The sequence below is a fragment of the Onychostoma macrolepis genome, chromosome 22 (assembly GCF_012432095.1).
Source record: "Onychostoma macrolepis isolate SWU-2019 chromosome 22, ASM1243209v1, whole genome shotgun sequence".
In the NCBI taxonomy this organism is placed as follows: Eukaryota; Metazoa; Chordata; class Actinopteri; order Cypriniformes; family Cyprinidae; genus Onychostoma; species Onychostoma macrolepis.
The window spans coordinates 10355286-10377458 of record NC_081176.1 but is presented as its reverse complement, the minus strand read 5'-3'; the positions used below and the strand labels follow the sequence as shown (position 1 = coordinate 10377458).

At 36.0% G+C, this 22173-nt stretch overlaps 1 protein-coding gene across 2 annotated transcripts; it reads left to right on the top strand.

Annotated features, from left to right (window-relative positions):
• Positions 1-1534: 1534 nt before the first annotated feature.
• Positions 1535-16368, top strand: LOC131530601 (uncharacterized). Of its 2 annotated transcripts, none has more exons than XM_058760963.1 (11): positions 1535-1855; positions 2962-3285; positions 4135-4476; positions 5100-5237; positions 11327-11626; positions 11964-12269; positions 12591-12908; positions 13378-13692; positions 14620-14925; positions 15330-15362; positions 15822-16368. In XM_058760963.1, exons 1-11 carry the CDS (start codon positions 1810-1812, stop codon positions 15893-15895), a joined length of 2502 nt encoding a protein of 833 aa, XP_058616946.1. In that variant the 5' UTR covers positions 1535-1809; the 3' UTR covers positions 15896-16368. The 2 variants fall into 2 exon arrangements, with proteins under 2 accessions (XP_058616946.1, XP_058616945.1); XM_058760962.1 differs by having other exon boundaries at positions 15309-15362.
• Positions 16369-22173: the final 5805 nt, after the last annotated feature.

The window sequence follows — 22173 nt, the reverse complement described above, 5'->3', positions numbered from 1 at the left end:
TGGTTGGATATTAAATATACAACAAAGAAGGAACACTCTTTGATTATGATGAATTCCTTTTTTATTGTAAAATACCAATTACTCAATTGTTATTGGTTCAATCTCTTCATGCACTCACATTTTATGGTTTTGTTGACTGAAATATATATATATATATATATATATATGAAAGCTTGTGAACTTTATAATATATTTATTTATTTGATTTTGATTTTATTTGAAGTGTATGTATATATGGTCTTGTGTCTTTGTTTACAACTTTTATACTTACCTCCCCCGGCAACTCCTATTTGTTGTAAATTATTTTTCAATCCTTTTCCTTTTTATTTTCCTTTTCTTTTTGATGTTATTTCTTGATAATATATTGTATCGTATTGTTCTTTGAATAAAAATAAAATAGCCCAAAACCAGCCCAATGGCATTTCGAGGTGGGTCCCCTGGTAAAAATCGCATTGCAGGGGCTAAATATCACGTTATTGGTTTCAGCAACATATTTTAAAGTAGCCCAATTCCGAGGGAAAAAATCAGTTGATAGATGACAATGTTCAGCTATATTCCTTTTCAGAATTTTCCAGGAAATTTGATTTTGGGGCTTCGTTAAAAGAATATAACATTGTATTTAAAAGAAGATACTGGAATAGATTTTCTGTTGATATGATTTCGAACAAAGCGGTTATTGAATTTGTCCTCAACAATCAAAATCCTTCTACTGAAATAGAATTGTTAGGCCTATATATAGAAACAGAATTAGAGGTTTTTATACCACTAGGAATGGCATTAAATGGATGGCATTGTACAACATTAATTGGAATGCTGCTTGGTCTCTTCCGCACAAATATTTATTAATAAACAAAATGAAAAAAGTCACATTTAAAATATTACATAGGTGCTACCCTTGTAATAGTGTATTTAATAAGTATATGCAAAATATTGGAGGAAAAAGGGACTTTCTGTTATAGAAGAGACCATTGTACAACTTTTTTGTGAATGTGTTTATGTTAACCATTTTTGGAATGAGTTATACCTCTCAGATAAAACAAATGTTAGAATATGTATCAACACCATTGATATTATTTTCTTTTATTATAACTCTAACTCCTGTATTCAGTATATTGTTAATCTTTTTATTATATACTTGGAAAATGTTTTATTCACAGGTGTACATTTTTGGGTAAGAACCCAGTACTGTCAATTTTTCTGGTTCACTATAATTCTTAATTTTTGTGTTTAATGGGCATAAAAAAACAAACAAACAAAAATTGTCAAAAATTGCTTTCAATGTTTAACCTTGTATAATTCCCCCACCTTTGGTTTATGTTATTTATTTGTTGTCTTTTAGTTTATTTATTTACTTATTTTACTTTCTATCTTGTATTATTTTTTTGTATTTTGTCCTCTATTATTTTTGAGGTTGTTGTGGTTATGTGCTTGTTAAGTGTTTTGGCATCAATAAAATTTTTTTTTTTAAATTCCGAGGGAAAACAGCGGACTTGGCAACACTGAATGGAACGTATTTCCTGTTCAAGAGTGGAGCTCCACTCGCCCGTGGTCTGCAGCCAGACCCCTCTCGTTATAAGGGTCTTAGGCGTTTCGCTACAGTCATTAAGATTTGGAAACGTAAACTGCTTTTTCTTTAGTAGAACATATATCGTTACGTGTATTAGTCAGTCCCAGTCAGTATAAACATCTCTGTTGGTCTTTAGCGGGTTTTGTTGACAGTCGTCGCTCTCAGTCGGGAGGGTGTGTTTCAGAAAAAAAACAAAACAAAAAAAAAAAACACAACGACTTTTAATAATACCGAAGTCAGATATGAAGGAGATTTTCAAAATCTTTCAGTTTTTATTACTAATGTGCGGTAAGTGTGTGATTTGTTAATAACAGTGTTCACATCCATCTGGATGAATTGGTGGAGTTGCCCGATCGGACCGAGGGACATGACCTCCTTCATTTTTTATAATTACTTGTTCCCTTGATTTTTTTTTTCAAGACACGTAGACTGCACAACCGGAGGCTGCAGTTTCAGGACCGCATTTCTAGGACCCTTTTTTTTTTTTTTTGTGACAGGGCCATCTAACCAATTCTATTCCAACAGAGGAGACCTGGGGCCAGTTGCATAAACTTAGTCACTATGTTAAGTGTGTGACTGTTTCTTAAGAACTAGTTTCACCAACTAGCAATAGACAAGAGTTAATCAGTCTTACTTTTCATATTCATATCAGACCAATCTATTTGTTTGTAACTGAATTTAAAAAGTTACGATCAGTCTTGAAAGAAATAATTTGATAGCTAACTTTTTAAGACTAGTCTAAACAGTTTATGCAACCAGCCCCTGAATCAAGCATCAAACAAACAGATACAAAAACTAGGTCCATGGTAACCATGCATTTTTTAAATGTATCTTTCTGTCTTATTTTTAATGTAAGAGCTGGCGTGAACTTGAGTGTTTCAGGCAATGTCAACAATCTATTTAGCTGTGCAAAACAGTTCATTGTGCTGCTGGATGTGGTTGTATTCAAATGATTGTAAATGTATTAATAACATACTATTAAACAAACTAATTTGTAGCGCAGTTATTTTTCCGGTTAAGTGGGTCACACATCAGACGTGAAGCACTGCGCTGCGGCTGAAGAACTGAAGTCTTGCACAGACACGACTTTCCAAGAAAACTGAATTTAAAAGCAGAATATATATATATATATATATATATATATATAAACATGCATACAAATTTGGTTAAATATTTCAAGAGGGGTTTAGAAGTTGGTTAGGAGAGTAATGAAGTGTATGTATACAAGTAAACTACTACATAATTCCTTAAAATAATAATATACAGAATTGAATTGCAAGTGTTATAAAATAGTATGAGCTGCTAATACATACATACGTTCAGTTAAAACTGTTTACTAACATTATTAGCCATGTTTAATCTCTGAGAATCTCTTGTTTCTGTTTGTTCTGCAGGTGTGTTTGGTGCTGATGAAGATGAAGTGAAGCCAGTGTCAGTGATGGAGGGAGATTCTGTCACTCTAAACCCTGATCTCACTAAAATACAGGGATTTAATCAGATACTTTGGAGGTTTGGCAGTCAGGGCTCTACCATTGCTAGAATTGTTGAAAAGGTGATCTCAGATGAAGAAGAGGAGATATTCATAGGCAGACTGCAGCTGGATCAGACTGGATCTCTGACCATCAAGAACATGAAAACCAAACACTCTGGTCGTTATAAAGCAGAGATCAGCCACAGCGCTGGGGCGTTGTTCACAATATTCATTGTTACCGTCTATGGTAAACATCATTTTTGGTCACATTTTATATTACATGTCTTTAGCTAATATTTGCTTATGTCCAAAAAAAAAAAAAGTTAGAGACAAGTTTGGTGGTTAAGTTCAAGGGTGGGTTAAGGTGTAGGTGTAGGGTCAACAGTATTCTGATAATTATAGATGTAATTACAGAATAATTATAGATGTAATTACATGCAGGTATACAAATGCAGTGTAAAAGCATGCATGTACACAATAAGTGCATTATATCAAATTATTAATTTAAATGTTAGTACGTAGTAGTTAAAGACACTTAATATAAAGAGACCTGTTTTTTTAAAAATTTAAAACAGTCTTACAGAGCTGAACATTGTGCTCTGAACATCATCACAGCTGTGATTGGGCCATAAGTGATCACATGACTGATATTCAGAACAGCAGCATGACGAAGATTGTGATTTTGATTTTATACTGTAGATCTAGAAAGTAATTAATATCGACTGACTCATTTTGCGCGAAAATGTGTCCCAATACTTTTAGTTTTATTCTGCCAGTAATAGTATTAGATCCAAAACAAGTCAAAGCAGATTCAATCATTGCATAGAAATAAGAAATTCTATTGAACACCGACAAGTGCAGTGATTCAAAGAGTGAAATGTTGCTGTGTTGTGATGTGAAATGAGACGCCTCATAGCCAGTCAAATTAGTCACCCATATCTAACCGTTGTCCATGTCAAACTGATTACTTTTATTAATTTGCGTATCTTATTTAGTAAGCATAAGCAGAAATAACCAACTGTAAAACTTAAGATTGTAGTTATGTGAGTAATGGTGTTTAATATGTTGAATTTAACTGTAAATCTGTTTCTTGTAGAGTCTCCGGCTGTTGTTGATCCTGCTAAAGGTGAAATGAAGATCGTGTCAGTGACGGAGGGAGATCCTGTCACCCTTCAGACTGATGTTACTGAACTACAGGGAGATGAGCTGATAGTGTGGAGGTTTGGAGATGAAGGAAAACTCATAGCTAAACATGATATAGAGGCCAAGAGCTCACCATTATATGATACTGATGAGAGATTCAGAGACAGACTGCAGCTGGATCAGACTGGATCTCTGATCATCACAAACACCAGAACCACAGACTCTGGACTTTATAAAGTGAAGATCAACAGCAACAAACAGACCTTAAACCAGAAATACATTGTTACTGTCAGTGGTGAGTAACTCAAGAGTTTTGAAGTAATGATTGTTTATCAGCTTGTCTGAACTGTTCAGGTAATGTGAATTAAACCTTCCATTTTAAAAGTGAACTCATAATTTCTTCCCCTTTATTAGCTAAAACAGCTTGTTGTCACATAAATTGTTGCACAAAGTGAAAAAGTGCATAGTAAAAAATGAATTAAAAACAGACCAGAGTGCAAACGTTTCAGCCCATTGCTTTCTTTAGTGCTCAGTGGACAAACAGCGACTTCACTCTTTTGTAAGCTGAGCTTAATCAAGCTTGATCTATTTTTGATAGATCTTTGGTCTGATTATATTTTTGTGCGGGCAACTCTCAATATTTTTCAAATATTTTAATTGTTTAATCTTCATCACTGTTTTGAATGTTTATTTGTAATTATCACAATCATTAACATTAAGATCTACTTATCAAACACACACTCAGGTTATATAGCACTGATGTTTCTAGTGTTTATAGATCAGACACACATTCACTTTAATGACTGTCTCTCTTTATCATTACAGAACCAGATCTTCATTCAGGTTATATAGTGCTGATGTTTCTAGTGCTTGATATATTGCAGACACACATTCACACTAATGTCTGTCTCTCTTTAGCTGTTCCAGATTCAGTACCAGGTCTGTCTCCAGCTGCTGTAGCAGGGATAGTTGTTGTTGTTCTGCTGGTGTCTGCAGCTGCTGCTGGTGTGATGTACTTCCGTCACCGCAGGACCACTAAACTACCAAGCCAAACGTGTAAGTATTACAGCTGATACAGCAAGAGAAAAAACATTGAGCTTTATTGTGGTTCAGTAGAGTTTAAATGTATAGTATGATTTTTCAGTCAACATCTCTATTTTAACCACAAGTTCTGCTTGTAATTGATGCAAAAATGAATGAAGTGTGTGATTGTCTAGTATTGAGCTGAATTACATTAATATTAATTATTGAGTCACTATCTGTTTAAAATGCTGAATTTAAGATGTTTTTGATTATGTCTATTTGTGTTTATGTAGTTTTGTTCTTCTTCTATTGCTGTTTGAGATATTTAGCAGAAACTGGCCTAAAATCACAGTCCTGCTGTCCTTCAGTCTTTCATCTTGAGTTTTATTTGGGCTGCCTGAGTCTTTCATAGCACCTCACACATGTGTTTGTGTTTTAATCATTATGTGTGGCTTCATTCACTTTGTTCATTTAAACGTCATAAACAATTATTACAGAAACTCTAAACTGAAAACCAAGGGAATGATATTGAGAGAGTGTTTGTGTGTCTACTGTAAATAACACATATGTTTATAATTCAGCGAATATATCTGAACATGTCTGGTCAGTTAGTGGTAGTTATTTATTCAGTAACACTTTAGAATAGGGAACACTTAAGGCATCTTTACACAGCCGATTTAAGGCTGCTCTAAAGCGGGTCTGTGTCTGCTCAGAATTCAGTGTAAAGACGCAATGCCGCATAAAAGCAGACCTAAAATACGCCGGGTCTGACCCACCTCAGTCCCTAGTATCAAAGACGACGCAATGCTGTTTTGATTCAGTGAAAATGAAACGCAAAACAGTGCCGCTCTAAACAGCGTCGTTGTCATGACAACCCAAAGGACGCCTGTCTGTTCTAGCCAAAAACACGTTAGCTCCATTTGTTTTAGCTAACATTAATTAAAAAAAAATGTCTACTAATAGGGGAAACAACTGGTCCGACAAAGAAGTAAAGGAGCTTCTTTTAATAAGAGCAGAGGAGGAAATTACCCGGCAAATTGACGGAACTGTAAGAGACCGCAATGTATACTGTACTATTGCTGAGAGGCTTCGACTTTGCGGTGTGCAGAGAGATAAGAAGCAGGTTACGGCTAAGCTCAAAAGTCTTAAAAGTGTTTACCTAAAAACAAAAGACCACAACAACACGAGTGGCATGACTGCCAAGTCATTCGCTTATTATGATCTGTGTGATAATATCTGGGGACATCGTCCCTGTGCTTTGCCGGTAAATGCTGTTGGATGCTTGACACAGAGGAAAGAGCGCAATCTCAGAGGAAAGAGCGCAATCTCCAACTGACAGCACCACCGAAGATGGAGATGAAGACGACATAAGTCCGCCAACAAGGAGTAAGTTTTCCGATTTTAGTCTCTTATTACAGATGAACATTGCAATATATCATAAATGGATAGTTTTAAAATGACTACAATTATAGGCTACTATTTTCTTTCACTGTCACTCCAAGAAGTTCATATTCACATGTATATCTGCACGATGCAGGCCTAAAGTAAATTATTGTAAAACCATGTGTATTCATATATAATTGTAGCCTATTTATTTACAACTGGACAAATAAACACAAATCGGGGAAAATTAGAAATTCTCAGTTGTTTCCACTGAATTACATTAGCTCAATACATTAATGTATGAATGCTGAGTAAATTTCCATGTGCTTTCTTTTGATGAACCCCATTATTAATTATATAAACAGCACTGATTCTGAACGTGTTTCAAATTAAAAAGATAATTTATTATGCATGTGATGTTTAGTCAAATCCTAACGTCCTAATTTGTTTCTTCTCATCTACAGGTACACCAGAAATGACAAGCCATCCCCCTGCGAAAAAAAGAAAAATGTCTAAGGCAGACCATGCTCAGGCAATGAGTGCTGCATTCCTAAATCACCTCAACGAGTCCGAGGAAAAGTTCTTTGCCAGAGAGGAGCAACTACTGCAAATGCAGTAATGCAGTTTTTAATCCAGTATAACTAAGTTCTGAAGCCTGAAATGTTAAAGCATGAAAAAAAATGAGTACTGTTCATCAACAAATGAATATTTGAATGAATTTATTTATTATTAATTATATTATTTATTTAATAGTTTTTAAATTATTTATGTATTTATAGAATGTTGTAATTATTTTTCTGTATTATTTATTGTTCTGTGACTAAAACCCCATACTTGTAGTAGCCTATTTGTTCAATTGTTCAGACTTCTGGTATATTGTAGTTGTCTGTATTAATCTGTATTATATTAAAAAAAAGTAACAGAACAAAACAAATGTAACAATTACATTAAAAACATTTTCGCTGAATTCATTAATGCCACGTTTACAATTTTTGTTGCACACTTAAAGTTTTACAATTTACGTTAATACAGCAACTAGTTCCTGCAAACAATGGTCAGCAAGGCATCACGAATGGAAACAGCAGATGCACTGTCATCCATGTTGTCAACAACAGGTCTTTCCACGCATTCTTGGGGACATGCCCAGTTGTCCAGGTATTGCTCACGGTGGAATTCACAGAAATTATGCAGAACGCAGCAGGCCAGCACTACATCTGACACAGTGTCAATGTTAATGTCATTTCTCTTCAGTAAGCATCTCCACCTTCCTTTAAGGCATACAAATGCATTCTCCACAACTATCCTTGCCGAGCTCAACCGATGGTTGAAGTGTCGCTTTTCTTGGCTGAGTGTAACACTGTTAGGGAATGCTTTGATCAGCCATTTTTTCAAGGGATAGGCCGGGTCACCGATTACATATAGAGGAATCTCCAAGCCATTAATGTGCCCTGAGTGCTAAAGCAAACAAATAAATAAAAAATAATATAGTATTTAATGGATGGTTCAATGTTCAAAGATGTTGTTTGACTATTACAGTATACCTGTAGATGAATTACAGGAAAGAACATTTATGGGCTTTGAAACATGAATATTAAATATAAATCATTCTAGCAAATAATTAAGACAGATAATGTGTGCTCCATGTAGTTCCAAAATTGTCACAGACTATTTTACAAGCACTTCTCTCACCTCTCTTGCATAAAGATAACCACCCTGTCGATGCTCAGCAAGACAATAAAAATCAGAATTGGCCAGTACCCTAGCATCATGTGTCCTTCCAGGCCACCCAACGTAAACATCTGTGAAACTAAACGCAGCAAATTGTGATTAGTTGCCTAAATAATTAATTAACAAAAGGAAAGAAAACTGTCTGTATAGATACTTGCCACATTTTGTGATCTACTACGCTTTTGTAGAGCTGGTTTGAGTTCATTAGCCAAGGACATAAAAGTCTCTCGACTCATTCTAAAATGCTTAACCCAATCAGTATCACTGTAATTGTGTACCGTTACATTCCAAAAAACATCTCCTTGCAGACGACATTTCACCCACACAAGACGGTCTGGCGACATCTGCTGTCTCCCCTGGAAAGCTAATGCTAGAATCAATTTTCGTTTGTTGTGTCTGTGCCTGAGTGACTTTCTGGCTCTTTGAAACAGATTTCGGCCTCTTTTAATCGTGCGGCGATGTTCTCGATGCAGTAATTCATAATTTCTTTTAAGTGTTTTTTCCAGTTGGAACAATTTTGTTAAGAAAAAGAAAATGACTGTCAATACCACAGAAGCTAACATTGTGACTGCTAGCACGTGTTGCTAGCATGACTAGCATTTTGCTAGCATGTTTCTAGCATGATTAGCATGTTACTAGCATGTTTCTAGAATGATTAACATGTTACTAGTATGTCTAACATGTTTCTAGCATGATTAGCATGTCGTTAGCATGTTTATAGCATGATTAGCATCTTACTAGTATATTGTTAGCATGATTAGCAAGTGGCTAGCATGTTACTAGCAAGTGACTAGCTTGTTTCTAGCATGATTAACGTTACTAGCATGTCGCTAGCATTTTTCTAACATGATTAACAAGTGATTAGCATGTTGTTAGCATGATTAGCAAAGTGACTAGCATGTCGTTAACATGTTTCTAGCATGATTAGCATGCTGTTAGCATGTTCCTAGCATGATTAGCATCTTACTAGCATATTGTTAGCATTATTAGCAAGTGGCTAGCATGTTACTAGCAAGTGACTAACTTGTTTCTAGCATGATTAACATGTTACTAGCATGTCGCTAGCATTTTTCTAGCATGATTAACAAGTGATTAGCATGTTGTTAGCATGATTAGCAAAGTGACTAGCATGTCGTTAACATGTTTCTAGCATGATTAGCATCTTACTAGCATATTGTTAGCATTATTAGCAAGTGGCTAGCATGTTACTAGCAAGTGACTAGCTTGTTTCTAGCATGATTAACATGTTGCTAGCATGATTAGCAAGCGACTAGCATGTTGTTAGCATGATTAGCAAAGTGACTAGCATGTCGCTAGCATGTTGCTAGCATGATTAACAAGTGATTAGCATGTTGTTAGCATGATTAGCAAAGTGACTAGCATGTCGCTAGCATGTTTCTAGCATGATTAACATGCTGTTAGCATGTTTCTAGCATGATTAGCATCTTACTAGCATATTGTTAGCATTATTAGCAAGTGGCTAGCATGTTACTAGCAAGTGACTAGCTTGTTTCTAGCATGATTAACATGTTACTAGCATGTCGTTAGCATTTTTCTAGCATGATTAGCATGTTATTAACATGTTGCTAGCATGATTAAAGCGACTAGCATGTTGTTAGCATGATTAGCAAAGTGACTAGCATGTCGCTAGCATGTTGCTAGCATGATTAACAAGTGATTAGCATGTTGTTAGCATGATTAGCAAAGTGACTAGCATGTCGCTAGCATGTTTCTAGCATGATTAACATGCTGTTAAGCATGTTTCTAGCATGATTAGCATCTTACTAGCATATTGTTAGCATTATTAGCAAGTGGCTAGCATGTTACTAGCAAGTGACTAGCTTGTTTCTAGCATGATTAACATGTTACTAGCATGTCGTTAGCATTTTTCTAGCATGATTAGCATGTTATTAACATGTTGCTAGCATGATTAACAAGTGATTAGCATGTTACTAGCATGTTTCTAGCATTATTAGCAAGTGACTAGCATGTCGTTGCCATGTTTCTAGCATTATTAGCATGTCGCTAGGATAGATAGATGGATTTATTATAAATATTATTGAGTTTGAATGGGTTAGAAATAGTACATAGAAGGGAAGTCTGATTGAGTGTAATGGGCTTCAGTGTGTTTAGATTTGAATTTTGACAGTTGGAGCTTGAATAGTCTTGGCTCATCTGAACATTCCGTCATTATAAGTTTATGTGATTTGTATGATTTTTATTCTTCAGTTTTATGAAAACCATAAGTCCGATCAGTTAGAAAAGATAAAGCACACTAAGTCAGATCAGTCTGAAGAGCTGGGCTGAGTTTGGTGGTTCTAGCTTGAAAGCTCTAGGAGTAGCGTTCAGAAATTTTAGTCTCATAAGAATAATAATTAGCTTAAATAGCAGATCAGTTGATTTTCTCAAGCCAACCTAATTATTCACTGATCATCTTCACTAAAGCTCTGAAATGTAACATAAAAGGTATTTGAGGGAAGAGGGAATTAGTGGACTGAATGTTTCATAGATGAACTCGCACGTGTTTGAGTATGAAAAATAATATTTGAAAATTACAGCAAAGAGTTTCAGCAAACAAACACTTAAACTGCACAGAAAGCTTCAGAAGACTTGCAGCACATGAACTCATTTTCTGTGTCTTTAATGTCGTTTGTGGAGGCAACTTTGTGAAGGACATTATAAGCTGTTATTACATGGAATAGAGCTGAATATTAGTATTTACCTGAAAGAACAGTTTAAAAACAGTTTGAAATAAAGTTTGTTTCTTTGACTAAAACCTGATTTTTCAGAGGAAAATATTTTATGAACCAGTTAATTCATGTTTAACACATGCAACATTATTGCAAATTGTTACAGATCTTTAGGTAAAAGTTCTCCAGAAGATGAAGTGATTATTAGAAGAACATATGAAGAATCACACCATATCCTCTCAGTCCTTAAATAATACTGACATGTTCATTTTCAGACTCAATAATGATCTCCTCTTTTCTCTGTTTCTGTGCTGCTGTCAGGGTCAGTGCCGGTGGGAGATTGTATCACTCTAAACCCTGAGACTGAGATACGGACAAGTGATGAGATACAGTGGCTGCACGGAGATGAAGAGACTCTCATAGCTGGAATCAGAAGAGATAACAGAGAGATGAACACATATTGGGGTCCTGATGAGATATTCACGTACAGACTGAAGCTGGACAAGACGACTGGATCACTGACCATCAAGCTCATCCTCACTGAACACACTGGACTTTATACTCTGAAGATCAGAAGAGGCAGAGAAACCTTACACAAAAAATTCACGGTTTCTATCGAAGGTGAGTCGCTCCAGACAGTGTAATAATGATCACATTCTTCATCATTCATTCATTCATTTATTTTTCTGAAGTGAATTCAGCTCAAACTGCTTAATGTTTCAACTCCCCTCAGAGATTCTCAGATCATTTTAGTCTAAAGTGTTTTTCTGTCTTTTTGTTATTATAAAGTTTGTTTTAAAAAAATCACTCCATTGGCCTACTACTGTGACAGAGACAAAGGCCCTCAAAAAGTAAATTACAAATGAAATGTCAAACTCTGTTGTTCACATCCATACACACTTGATCTAATGTCCTCTGTGTATTTGTGTCTTTCTCTGCACTGTTCTCACACATGAAGAGAGGATAGCAGTGATAGAGGGAGATTCTGTCACTCTATACTCTGATACTGTAATACAGACAGATGATGAGATACAGTGGCTGTTTGATGATAAAGAGCAGCAGACTGTCCTGGCTGAAATCAAGACCACAGAGGTGACTAAACATGATAAAACTGATGAGAGATTCAGAAACAGACTGGAGCTGAACAAGAAGACAGGATCACTGACTGTCAGAAACTTCACAGCTGCACACTCTGGACTCTACACTCTGAAGATCAGAAGAGGCACAAAAACCTCGTACAGAAGATTCATCATTTATATCAGAGGTGAGTCACTCCAGTGAATGTAATAATGATCACATTCTTCTTCATTCATTCATTTTTTTCTGAAGTGAATTCAGCTCAAACGGTTTAATCTTTAAAGGGTAATGTCAATGAGAGTTGTATTTCATGTTAATTTTTCAATTAACTAATTTAATTTTTCAGCTCATACTTTTCACACAGCAGTGTAAAGATCATCACTGATAAAACAGCATCTGCATGATCTGTGTGTAGATATTTCAGTCTCTGTTGTTCACATGTGCACACACTTGATCTAATGACATCTGTGTATTTCTGTCTTTCTGTGCTCTGTTCTCACACATGAAGAGAGGAGGACAGCAGCGACGGAGGGAGAGGATGTCACTCTAAACCCTGATACTGAAATAATCGATGATAGTTTGATGCGGTGGATGTTTGGAGATGAAGAGCAGCAGACTCTTATAGCTGAAATCAAAGAAAAGACCGGAGAATTTTGGATATATGATTATGCTGCTGGTGGGAGATTCAGAGACAGACTGAAGCTGGACACGACGACTGGATCTCTGACCATCAACAACACCAGAACCACAGACTCTGGAGTCTATACACTAGAGATCACATCCAGCAGAGGGGCTTCAGACCAGACATTTTTTGTCACTGTCAAAGGTGAGTAGCTGAAGTCAGTATAATAACGATCACAGATCTTCATCGGCAGTTATTCCCCATAATTCTGTTCTTCTGCAGGTAATTCAGCTCAAACTGCTTCATGTTCAGACCTCATTCAGAGTTTATTCTGTAGATCATTTCATTCAGTTTTGAAATCTCCCGCTGAACTACATTGTGAAACACTGTTCTGTTGCTGCCCCGAAAAATACTTCCTTAAGCTTTTATTTATATCAGCACTCTGTATAAAGTTCACTTGGATTTGAAGTTTTGTCTTTGATTCATCAAATCTGAAGCAGACAGTAATATAAAGTTTCTTTTTTGGAAAACAGCAAACTATATTCATTTCAAACAGATACATCATCATCTGAATGCTTATGTAGTCATTTCAAACTCTGATATTTACATGACCACACTTGATCTAAAGACAGATTTGTCTTTGTTTTTCTCTGTTTCTGTGCTGCTGTGACAGATAAAGTGGAGAAGAAATCACTGAACGAGGGAGATTCTGTCACTCTAAACCCTGATACTGAAATACAGAGAGATGATCAGATCCTGTGGATGTTTGGAGCTCAAGACTATCTCATTGCTCAAATCAGAGGAGGGACTGTAGAGAGATATGATGATGGTGTTAATAAGAGATTCAGAGACAGACTGAAGCTGGACAGGACGACTGGATCACTGACCATCACAGACATCTCAACTGAACACACTGGACTTTATAAACTATTGACCATCAGCAGCAGCAGAGGGACCTTGTTCAAGAAATTCAATGTTTTAATACACTGTAAGTAATTTTCTTTCAGTTTATTTTTAAATGCACAGTGCACAAGTGATGATGCAGTGAATGAACAGTTTTGCACTGAACTTAATGTTAATAGACAAAGGTGCACATTATAGTGTGGGACTAATTTGACATTCATTTAGTATTTTCCTCAATTTATCCAATTTGTTCAAAATTATGACTTAAAACAGAGCATGAAATGACTATACCAATTAAGTATAAATAATTTACCTGCATTTATAAATATTGAATGTGTATTAAAATGTATGATTTTGTTCTAAAATATTATAGGTATCCACCTTTTTCTTGACGTAAAAATGGACGCGGCCATTTGTAAATTCTAGCTTCCGGTCTCATCCGCGTCCAGCTATTTTTAGCTGTACAAAACAGTTCGTTTTGCTGTTTGATATTGAAAATTAGTGTGTCTTATATTATTTTAATGTATTATCTTATATTATTTTAATGTATTATATGTAGTGCAAAAAGGTTTACCGTTTACTGCACGTTGTTATTCTCCTCGTTATTTACCTATAGCGGCTAATGAACCGGAAGTCTCACCAATAGGCTTACTTCCACATTGAAGAAAAAGGTGGATTAATGTTACATAATTAGTATAGCGGCAGATCCTGGCACAGGTAATATAGACAGATGCCAAGGGCCCGTAACACGCTGAGGGGTGGCGTGAGGCACCGGCTGCACATGCAGCTTTCAGACGTGACTTCTCTTCTTTATAGTTCACTCATGGCATTATTTTAATGTTGAAAGCACATTAATATGAGAGCACATGCAGGTAATGCGAGAGCACAGTTCTCTCAGATATACAGTGTGCCCTGTTACTAACTGACTCTGCTCTCTCTCTGATATTGTGTGTGCTCAAACACTAATCTGTGCACTCGTGAATCTCTTTCTATGTGCTGCTGTGACATGAAGTGAAGTATGAGGTAGTGACTGCAGGAGATTCTGTCCATCTATACACTGGTCTTACTGGAAAACATACAGCTGATAAGATACAGTGGAGGTTTGGAGATGAAGAGACTCTCATAGCTGAAATCAAAGGAGGGACCGTAGAGACATATGATGTTCCTGATGAGAGATTCAGAGACAGACTGGAGCTGAACGAGACGACTGGAGATCTGATCATCAAGAACTCTACAGCTGAACATGCTGGATATTATAAACTGAAGATCCGCAGCAGTGAAGGGGACACAAGCAGGACATTCATTGTTTTTATCAGAGGTGAGTCGCTCCAGTCAATGTAATAATGATCACATTCTTCCTCATAGATTCAGATTTTTCTGCAGGTAATTCAGATCAAACTGCTTAATGTTCAAACTCCATTCAGAGTTTGTTCTGTAGATCATTTCTTTTTTACATTTTTAAAGATTACAAATGATTAAAGTTGCTGCCTCGCCTCAATGAGTATTTAATTCAGCTTTTCTTTGTATCAGCGCTCTGTAAATAACACAGAAATGTATATTAGATTCTTCTCCTCTGAAACAGCAAACTGTTTTGAGCTGATAAAACTGCATCTGAATGATGTTTATGAAGTCATTTTGAACTCTATTGTTCTCGTGCACACACTTGATCTGAAGGATGTCTTTGTGTTTCTCTGCTTCTAGGTGCTGCTGTCACAAATGAAGCGAGGAAGAAATCAGAGACGAAGGAGAAGAACGGTGAGAATCTGCTGTTTGCGCTGAATATCTTTAACTTTACAACAATATCATGATCTGATGTGTGTGATTCGACTTCATTCAGTTTATTTATTCAGATTTCAAACAAATGACTGTAAGTGAATTAAACAGCAGCTGTCCTGAGAGAAATGACCTTCTGATGAATCTTTTAATGATACAAACATCCGAGATGTAGAAGTGTAAATGACCCAAGTTAACTTTTACATTTCAGATTGCATATTCTAGTAGATCCACGAGTTCACAAATATAGTAAATGTTTATTTTCCAGAAAAGTGCTTAGATTGAATTCATCAAATAAGCAAAATGTGCTGCTGACAATCTGTTAAATGAGTTTGTACACTGTAAATGCTTCACTTTAAATTTGATATCTCGTATGAAGAAATCCAGATCAGTACATCATCTCTGTTTTTAATTCATCAGTGTCTCTGTATTTTCCTTCAGACTCCAGAGAGAACCGAGGGAATGAATCAGCGACTGTAGAGATGCCGCTGTTGAATGGAGAGGATGTTGGATGAAGTGAATGAGGAGGAGGGGACGAGTTCACTTTAATAACATAAGACCCGCCCACCAGTGTCAATCACTCTGACATCATCAACATTTCAGTTCCAGCTACAACAACAAAACATTTTTAATTTGAAAGATGCTATGTGTTATTACTCTGACTCTACCAACAAATCTAAAAATATATATTTTCATTTTTTAAATTTTGTTTGGCCAATTTTGATGGGCTCAATTCCTACTCTTTCACATTTTCTGATTGAGGTTGACTTACAGCTCATCTTTTTGTTTGACTGGCAAAAGAAAAAAGTCAAGTTTTCAAGTTTTTGAAACTATATGAAAATGAATTTCTATTGACTCTGATTAAGTTCAGACAGCTCTCTTTCATTTCTCTTTATTTTATTATTATTATATTTTTAATATATTGTAAGCTACCTTCCCCTTTGTTTTAATTTTCCTAATCATATGTATACAGTTATTCTTACTTATATCTTCTTTTCTTTGATAATATTCATGTTTTTTAATAATAAAAAAATATATATAAAATTTGATCAAAGGAAAAAAACAACAACAAAATTGTTATTTTATGAGCCTCTAGAATCCGTCCAGTGAAAGTGAGAAATGTTAAACTTGCATGTACAAAGCTTCTTTGGTTTCATATTGACCAAGAAACATGTTTATCAAACACTTTCATGTCATTTTAATAATGTTACGCTTCATACCTGTTACTTTATTAACATAATGCTAGTTTGACTCTCACAGCTTTGATTTCATGTTTTTTGAAGCCTAAAGTGGGCGGAGCCGACCGCCGCCATCTTGGAAGCGCGTCACCGCGCGTCACTCCCGGATAATCGAAAATGGGCAAAAAGGCGGGACGTGGGTGAAGCTGAGCTGAAACCACGCCCCTCTATAGTGACAGCAGTGCTGCCGTGCAAAGACAGAACACCATAACTTCGTTTTTGGTCGAAAATGAGTTATTGATCATTTTGGGACATTAATGGCCTCCTTTATCATGTGTTTAAGTATCATGGAGAAAAGCCCCGGAGAAACCAAGGCAGAACACAGTATAACATCAGTTACAAATACAAATCATTAAAGCCAGTTTTCTAAGTTTCGCACTAGCGAGTTTCACACTCTGGAGCAGAGCTCGTGGCAGTCCACCTGTCACTCAAGTGGCCACGCCCTTAATTATGCAGAACTTTAAAGCTTAATATAATTTAAACGGATGAGTTATAAAAAAATTCACCCCCCTCACAGTTGTCACGAAGGGCAAAATTAGCTATATAGACCAAAATAATTTTTTGTACCAGGCTGTAAACATGTTTTTTTCTGCTGTAAAGTTGGGCATTTTAACATGGGGAGTCCTTTTGGAGCCAGCCTCCAGCGGCCAGTTGATGAATTGCAGTTTTAGTCACTTCCGTGTTGGTTTCACTAGAGGGAGCGGGAGGTTGCCGCTTGGGTAAAACGAACGTTTCCCCCTCATTGGAAAAGCATGGTGTTGACCCAGAATGGTGTACATAAAATCATTTAGCTGCTCGACAGAGCACGATACGTCGAAAAACTGATCCGTATAGTGACGGACTGTCCGTACGGTATCTGTGACTGGACAAACGACCCAACGAAATGGCTAGAGGTGTCGTTTCCCGACACTTTCTGTGACCTGATTGAGTCTCCAGGCAAGAGACAGCTTACTACAAGCCTATACGTGACGGCTTGTGAAAGTAAACATTAGTCGTTTTGTTTTGCTTAATCTTAATAAAGTGATAAAGACTAGATAAAAGCCTGTCATACTTTTTTATTTATATTAAAAATAATTTTAACATTGACAAAACATAGGTAACATTAAAGGTATACTGAAGTGCCTTGAAATGCACAGCATTGTGGTGTGTGCTAAATGTAAGGGATTGTATATAATAATATGAAATAAATGTTTTAATATGACATTTACATCACAAAATATCAGGGAGTGACATTTATTTGATGTGAAGGAGGGTTGCTGTAAGTTCCTGACACAGAGTAATCATGTTCATATAACGTTAAACCTTAAAACTCACTACTACAACATACACACTCCCACATACACAGGACACAAAGAGAATCTAAAATGTAAAACACTTCCCCGTTTCCAGAAATCAAGACCCCCTCCTGGGGTCTAGGGAAAGGAATCAGTCGTGCCGGTGTCCTGACATTTTATCCTACCCGTCAGATTTTCCTACCAGGGCTTACTGCGCATGCGCATCACAATATTGCGTCTTTTTTCTCATGCTGAACAACAATATTTAATGTATCCGCATTACTGTATGGGTAGGTTTAGGTTTGGGGTAGGTGTAGACATTAATAAAACACAATCTAATAGGTAGAAAAAAAATATTTATTGTTGGTTTCCGGTAGCTGTATCCCTTCTAGCCACAACCGCGAATATAACACATAATTACTGTATTTGCATTACTGTAGGATAGGTTTAGGGTTGTGGTAGGTGTAGACATTAATAAATCATAATTTAACAGGTAGCATTTTTCGTTGTCGAAATGGCGTTTGCAATAACTTGCAATGAGTCTGTTACAGCGCTGTGGAGGAATTTTGGCCCACTCTTCTTTGCAGAATTGTTGTAATTCAGCCACATTGGAGGGTTTTCGAGCATGAACCGCCTTTTTAAGGTCATGCCACAGCATTTCAGTAGGATTCAGGTCAGGACTTTGACTAGGCCACTCCAAAGTCTTTTTGTTTTTCTTCAGCCATTCAGAGGTGGACTTGCTGGTGTGTTTTGGATCATTGTCCTGCTGCAGAACCCAAGTTCTCTTCAGCTTGAGGTCACGAACAGATGGCCGGACATTGTCCTTCAGGATTTTTTGGTAGACAGCAGAATTCATGGTTCCATTTATCACAGCAAGTCTTCCAGGTCCTGAAGCAGCAAAGCAGCCTCAGACCATCACACTACCACCACCATATTTTACTGTTGGTATGATGTTCTTTTTATGAAATGCTGTGTTACTTTTACGCCAGATGTAATGGGACACAACATGCAAAAAATTAAAAATCAAGAAGGGGCCAACAATTTTTCACACCACAGTATATATATATATATATATATATATATATAAGCAGTAAAGACATTTACAGTTAATAAACATTGCTATTTTAAATAATTTTAAATAATTCACATTTCTATTTTCAGTTTAATATTTTTAATATGTTCTAAACTTTCGGTTCATCATCAAAAACTGGGGAAAAAAAACACCACATATTTCAGAGTTCAATAAGCAGCACAACTGTTTTCAGGGAAGAAGAAGAAGGATGAGGAAGAGGATAATTTTGCCAAAAAGCAAACATTACAAGAGAAAGATATCAACATGATTGTCAATCAGTATAAATTGGATCAAAGAAGCAAAGTGATAATTAACAGATTTTCCATATATCAGCTCCTAAAGGACTGAAATATCAGAGTGAGCAGCGATTTTCATATTCAGTCACAAGAGGGAGATACAGCAGCTTCAGCAGGAGAGAGAAAGTGAAAGTGACCATGAGCTCTGCATTTATCTCATCCAAGTGAACACACACAGCAGTGAGTAATGAATACACACACACACACACACGGGGAGCAGCTGGGGGTTCAGTGTCTTGCTCAAGGGTCTCAGGTCAGTCGTGGTATTGAAGGTGGAAGAGAGTACACAACTACACGTATTCGTTTGAATGGCCTTCAAAGAAGAAGATGCTCTGTGTCTCCAGATAGTGTAGTTACAACATCTACCAGCAGAGGCGATCGTGACCAGAAGAGAAGAGAGAAAACAATACACACAATAAAGCCATGACAATACATATACTGTGAAAATCCTCCAAATATTATATATCCATCTCAAAACACTATGATAGACATTTAATCAGAGTTCAGTGAAGAAACTGAGCTGCTATATAACAAATCTCAACTAAAATCAAAAACAGGATCAGGTGTTGATCACATAACTCATATAATAATTTAGGAAAATATATTTTTACAGATTACGGAAATATTTAAACAGTTAAGCTTTCACATATTGGTTTTTAAGGCCTTTGACACTGTAAAATAATGTTGTTTTTCCATGTTCTGTCACTAGTTGGCGCTCCAGCAGGGTCTTTAGGAGAGATGTACTGTCTGTACACCATTAAACTGAGTTAAAATGACTGAATATGAAGATTAAAAAACATTCTGACATGTAGATTGTTTAAAAAAAAACCCTGATAATAATTCATTTAATATCCTATTTTGATCAGCTCTCTGTGTGTGACGTTTGACCTTTTGACCTCTAGTCTAAATCAGCCACACAATGACATTCAGAATCACAATAAACTGTCAAAAATCAATTGTAAATGGTTCAAAATTGGTATAAAATTGTTCAGAAGAGTAATCCTGCAGAAGTGAGTCATACTGAGTCATCAGAACTCGTTTATCTCTTCAGTTCACACAGACGTGTAGATCCTGATCCTGTACAAGCTCTCATTATCTGTGAAGTCTTATGTAATGTTCTGTAATTTTTAAAAACCTGATTTGATTATGTTATATAAAGCAGACCTGAATGCTGTTTAGTATTAAAAACTAAATTTCAAATGCACTGCTCAGTTTCTTCTCTGGTTTTCACACTCCATCTCTCTCTCACACGTTCATGTATAAACTAGAAGTATCAGGATCTTTTTGTCTCCTGAGAGCTTCAGTTTCTTAAAGGACTGTTTATCTGCATTGGTTCTAGCAGAAGCTCATTAAACCACAGTGTGTTTGAAGGTTAAAGTGTTAAAATGCACTCGCAGTTCTTCTCTCTCATCTGCTCTCAATTGATCAATTGCTACTATATTCACACAAAATACATGTTTTGTTGATGTGAATCATTCAGATTGTTGTACTGAACTCATCTCTTGCTGAACTCTTGCTGAATCTCTTGGTGTCGCTGGTTTAGTTGCTCTGTGGAGCTTTATTGTGGTTTGTGGAGAGTAGAAAACCACTGGACCAAAACTGAACTAAACCAAACAACAGTTTTACAAGCCGCAGGACAATAGAGAGATAATTGATCAGGCTCAACATCTGTGCATCATGGAATTAAACAGACATGAATGCAAAAATGCGTTAAAATAGTAGTGAAACTAAGAGCAGAGTGGAATATAAACTGAAGAAATGACGAATGTTCACACATTTATTTTTGCGACCGAGCGGCTGTGGTCAGTTTTTTTTTTCCTCAGCTTCTCATTTAACACTCAATATTTTTTTTTTTCTTTTCCACACCTTCCTAGAACCATTTAACAGTAGGCCTTTAACAGAAAAACCCTCAGTCATGATGTTTGCCACCTTTTTATTTATTTATTTATTTTTTGTAATGCAAATTCACTAAATAACCCAGTTCATTATTTTTATCAAGTAGTTTTTTTAATGGCCTGGTATATTTATTTTCTAGATAAAAGTGTCTGCTAAATGAATAAATGTAACTAAATCCAGAATCCAGATGCATGAACATATGGATTGTTGCAAAATCTGCTTCAGCTGTAGAAGCCTTAAGACCAAAGAAAAAAGGTTTAACATGACAAAACACATATAATTCATACACAAAATACATAACTTCATCTCTATATGCATCACTGAAAAAAACAACAACAACTTATAAATCTTGTTGTAATATAAAGAATAAACATTACTGTCAAAAACAATGTTAAAACAGAAATAAAGACAGGACAAATAACATAATTCTCTACTCACCATAGACAGTAACATTAAAGCTCTTGCTCTTCAAATTTGTTCCTTTCATACGTAGAATATAAGGTCCAGAGTCTGTGATTGTGGTGTTTATGATGGTCAGAGCTCCAGTCTGATTGTCCAGCAGCAGTCTGTTTCTGAATCTCTCATCAAGACTATCATTAAATGAGATCTGTTGACTTTTCATATTGATTTTAGCTATGAGTACAGCTGCAGACAACCACTCAAGCGTATCATATCCCTGTCTTTCAGTAACATCATCAGTTAGAGTGACTGAATCTCCCTCCTTCACCTTCACTTCATCACCAAACACACCTGCAAAACAAAACACACTGTTACTCAAAGTTCTCATTTTGATTCACTGATGCTCTTATTAAAAAGTTGTTGTAATTCTTTCATTTCAAATGGAATAATTCTATAACCTCTTTTATATGTTGCACCAATTTTAATCTTTTAATTTTAATTTGATACAAACCCTTCAAATAGGATATTTAAAACATACAAAAACAACATGAAAATCAAAACAATGAAACAATGAACAGAGAAATGCCAAACAGATTTGTGTGGACCAATAATTGGACC

Excerpts from the sequence above, each read along its gene's own strand:
- LOC131530601 (XM_058760962.1), top strand. The coding sequence starts at position 1,810 with ATGAAGGAGATTTTCAAAATCTTTCAGTTTTTATTACTAATGTGCG. Across the intron at positions 12,909-13,377 it reads ATTTTTTGTCACTGTCAAAG|ATAAAGTGGAGAAGAAATCA; the intron begins GTGAGTAGCTGA and ends CTGCTGTGACAG. Across the intron at positions 14,926-15,308 it reads ATTCATTGTTTTTATCAGAG|GTGCTGCTGTCACAAATGAA; the intron begins GTGAGTCGCTCC and ends CTCTGCTTCTAG.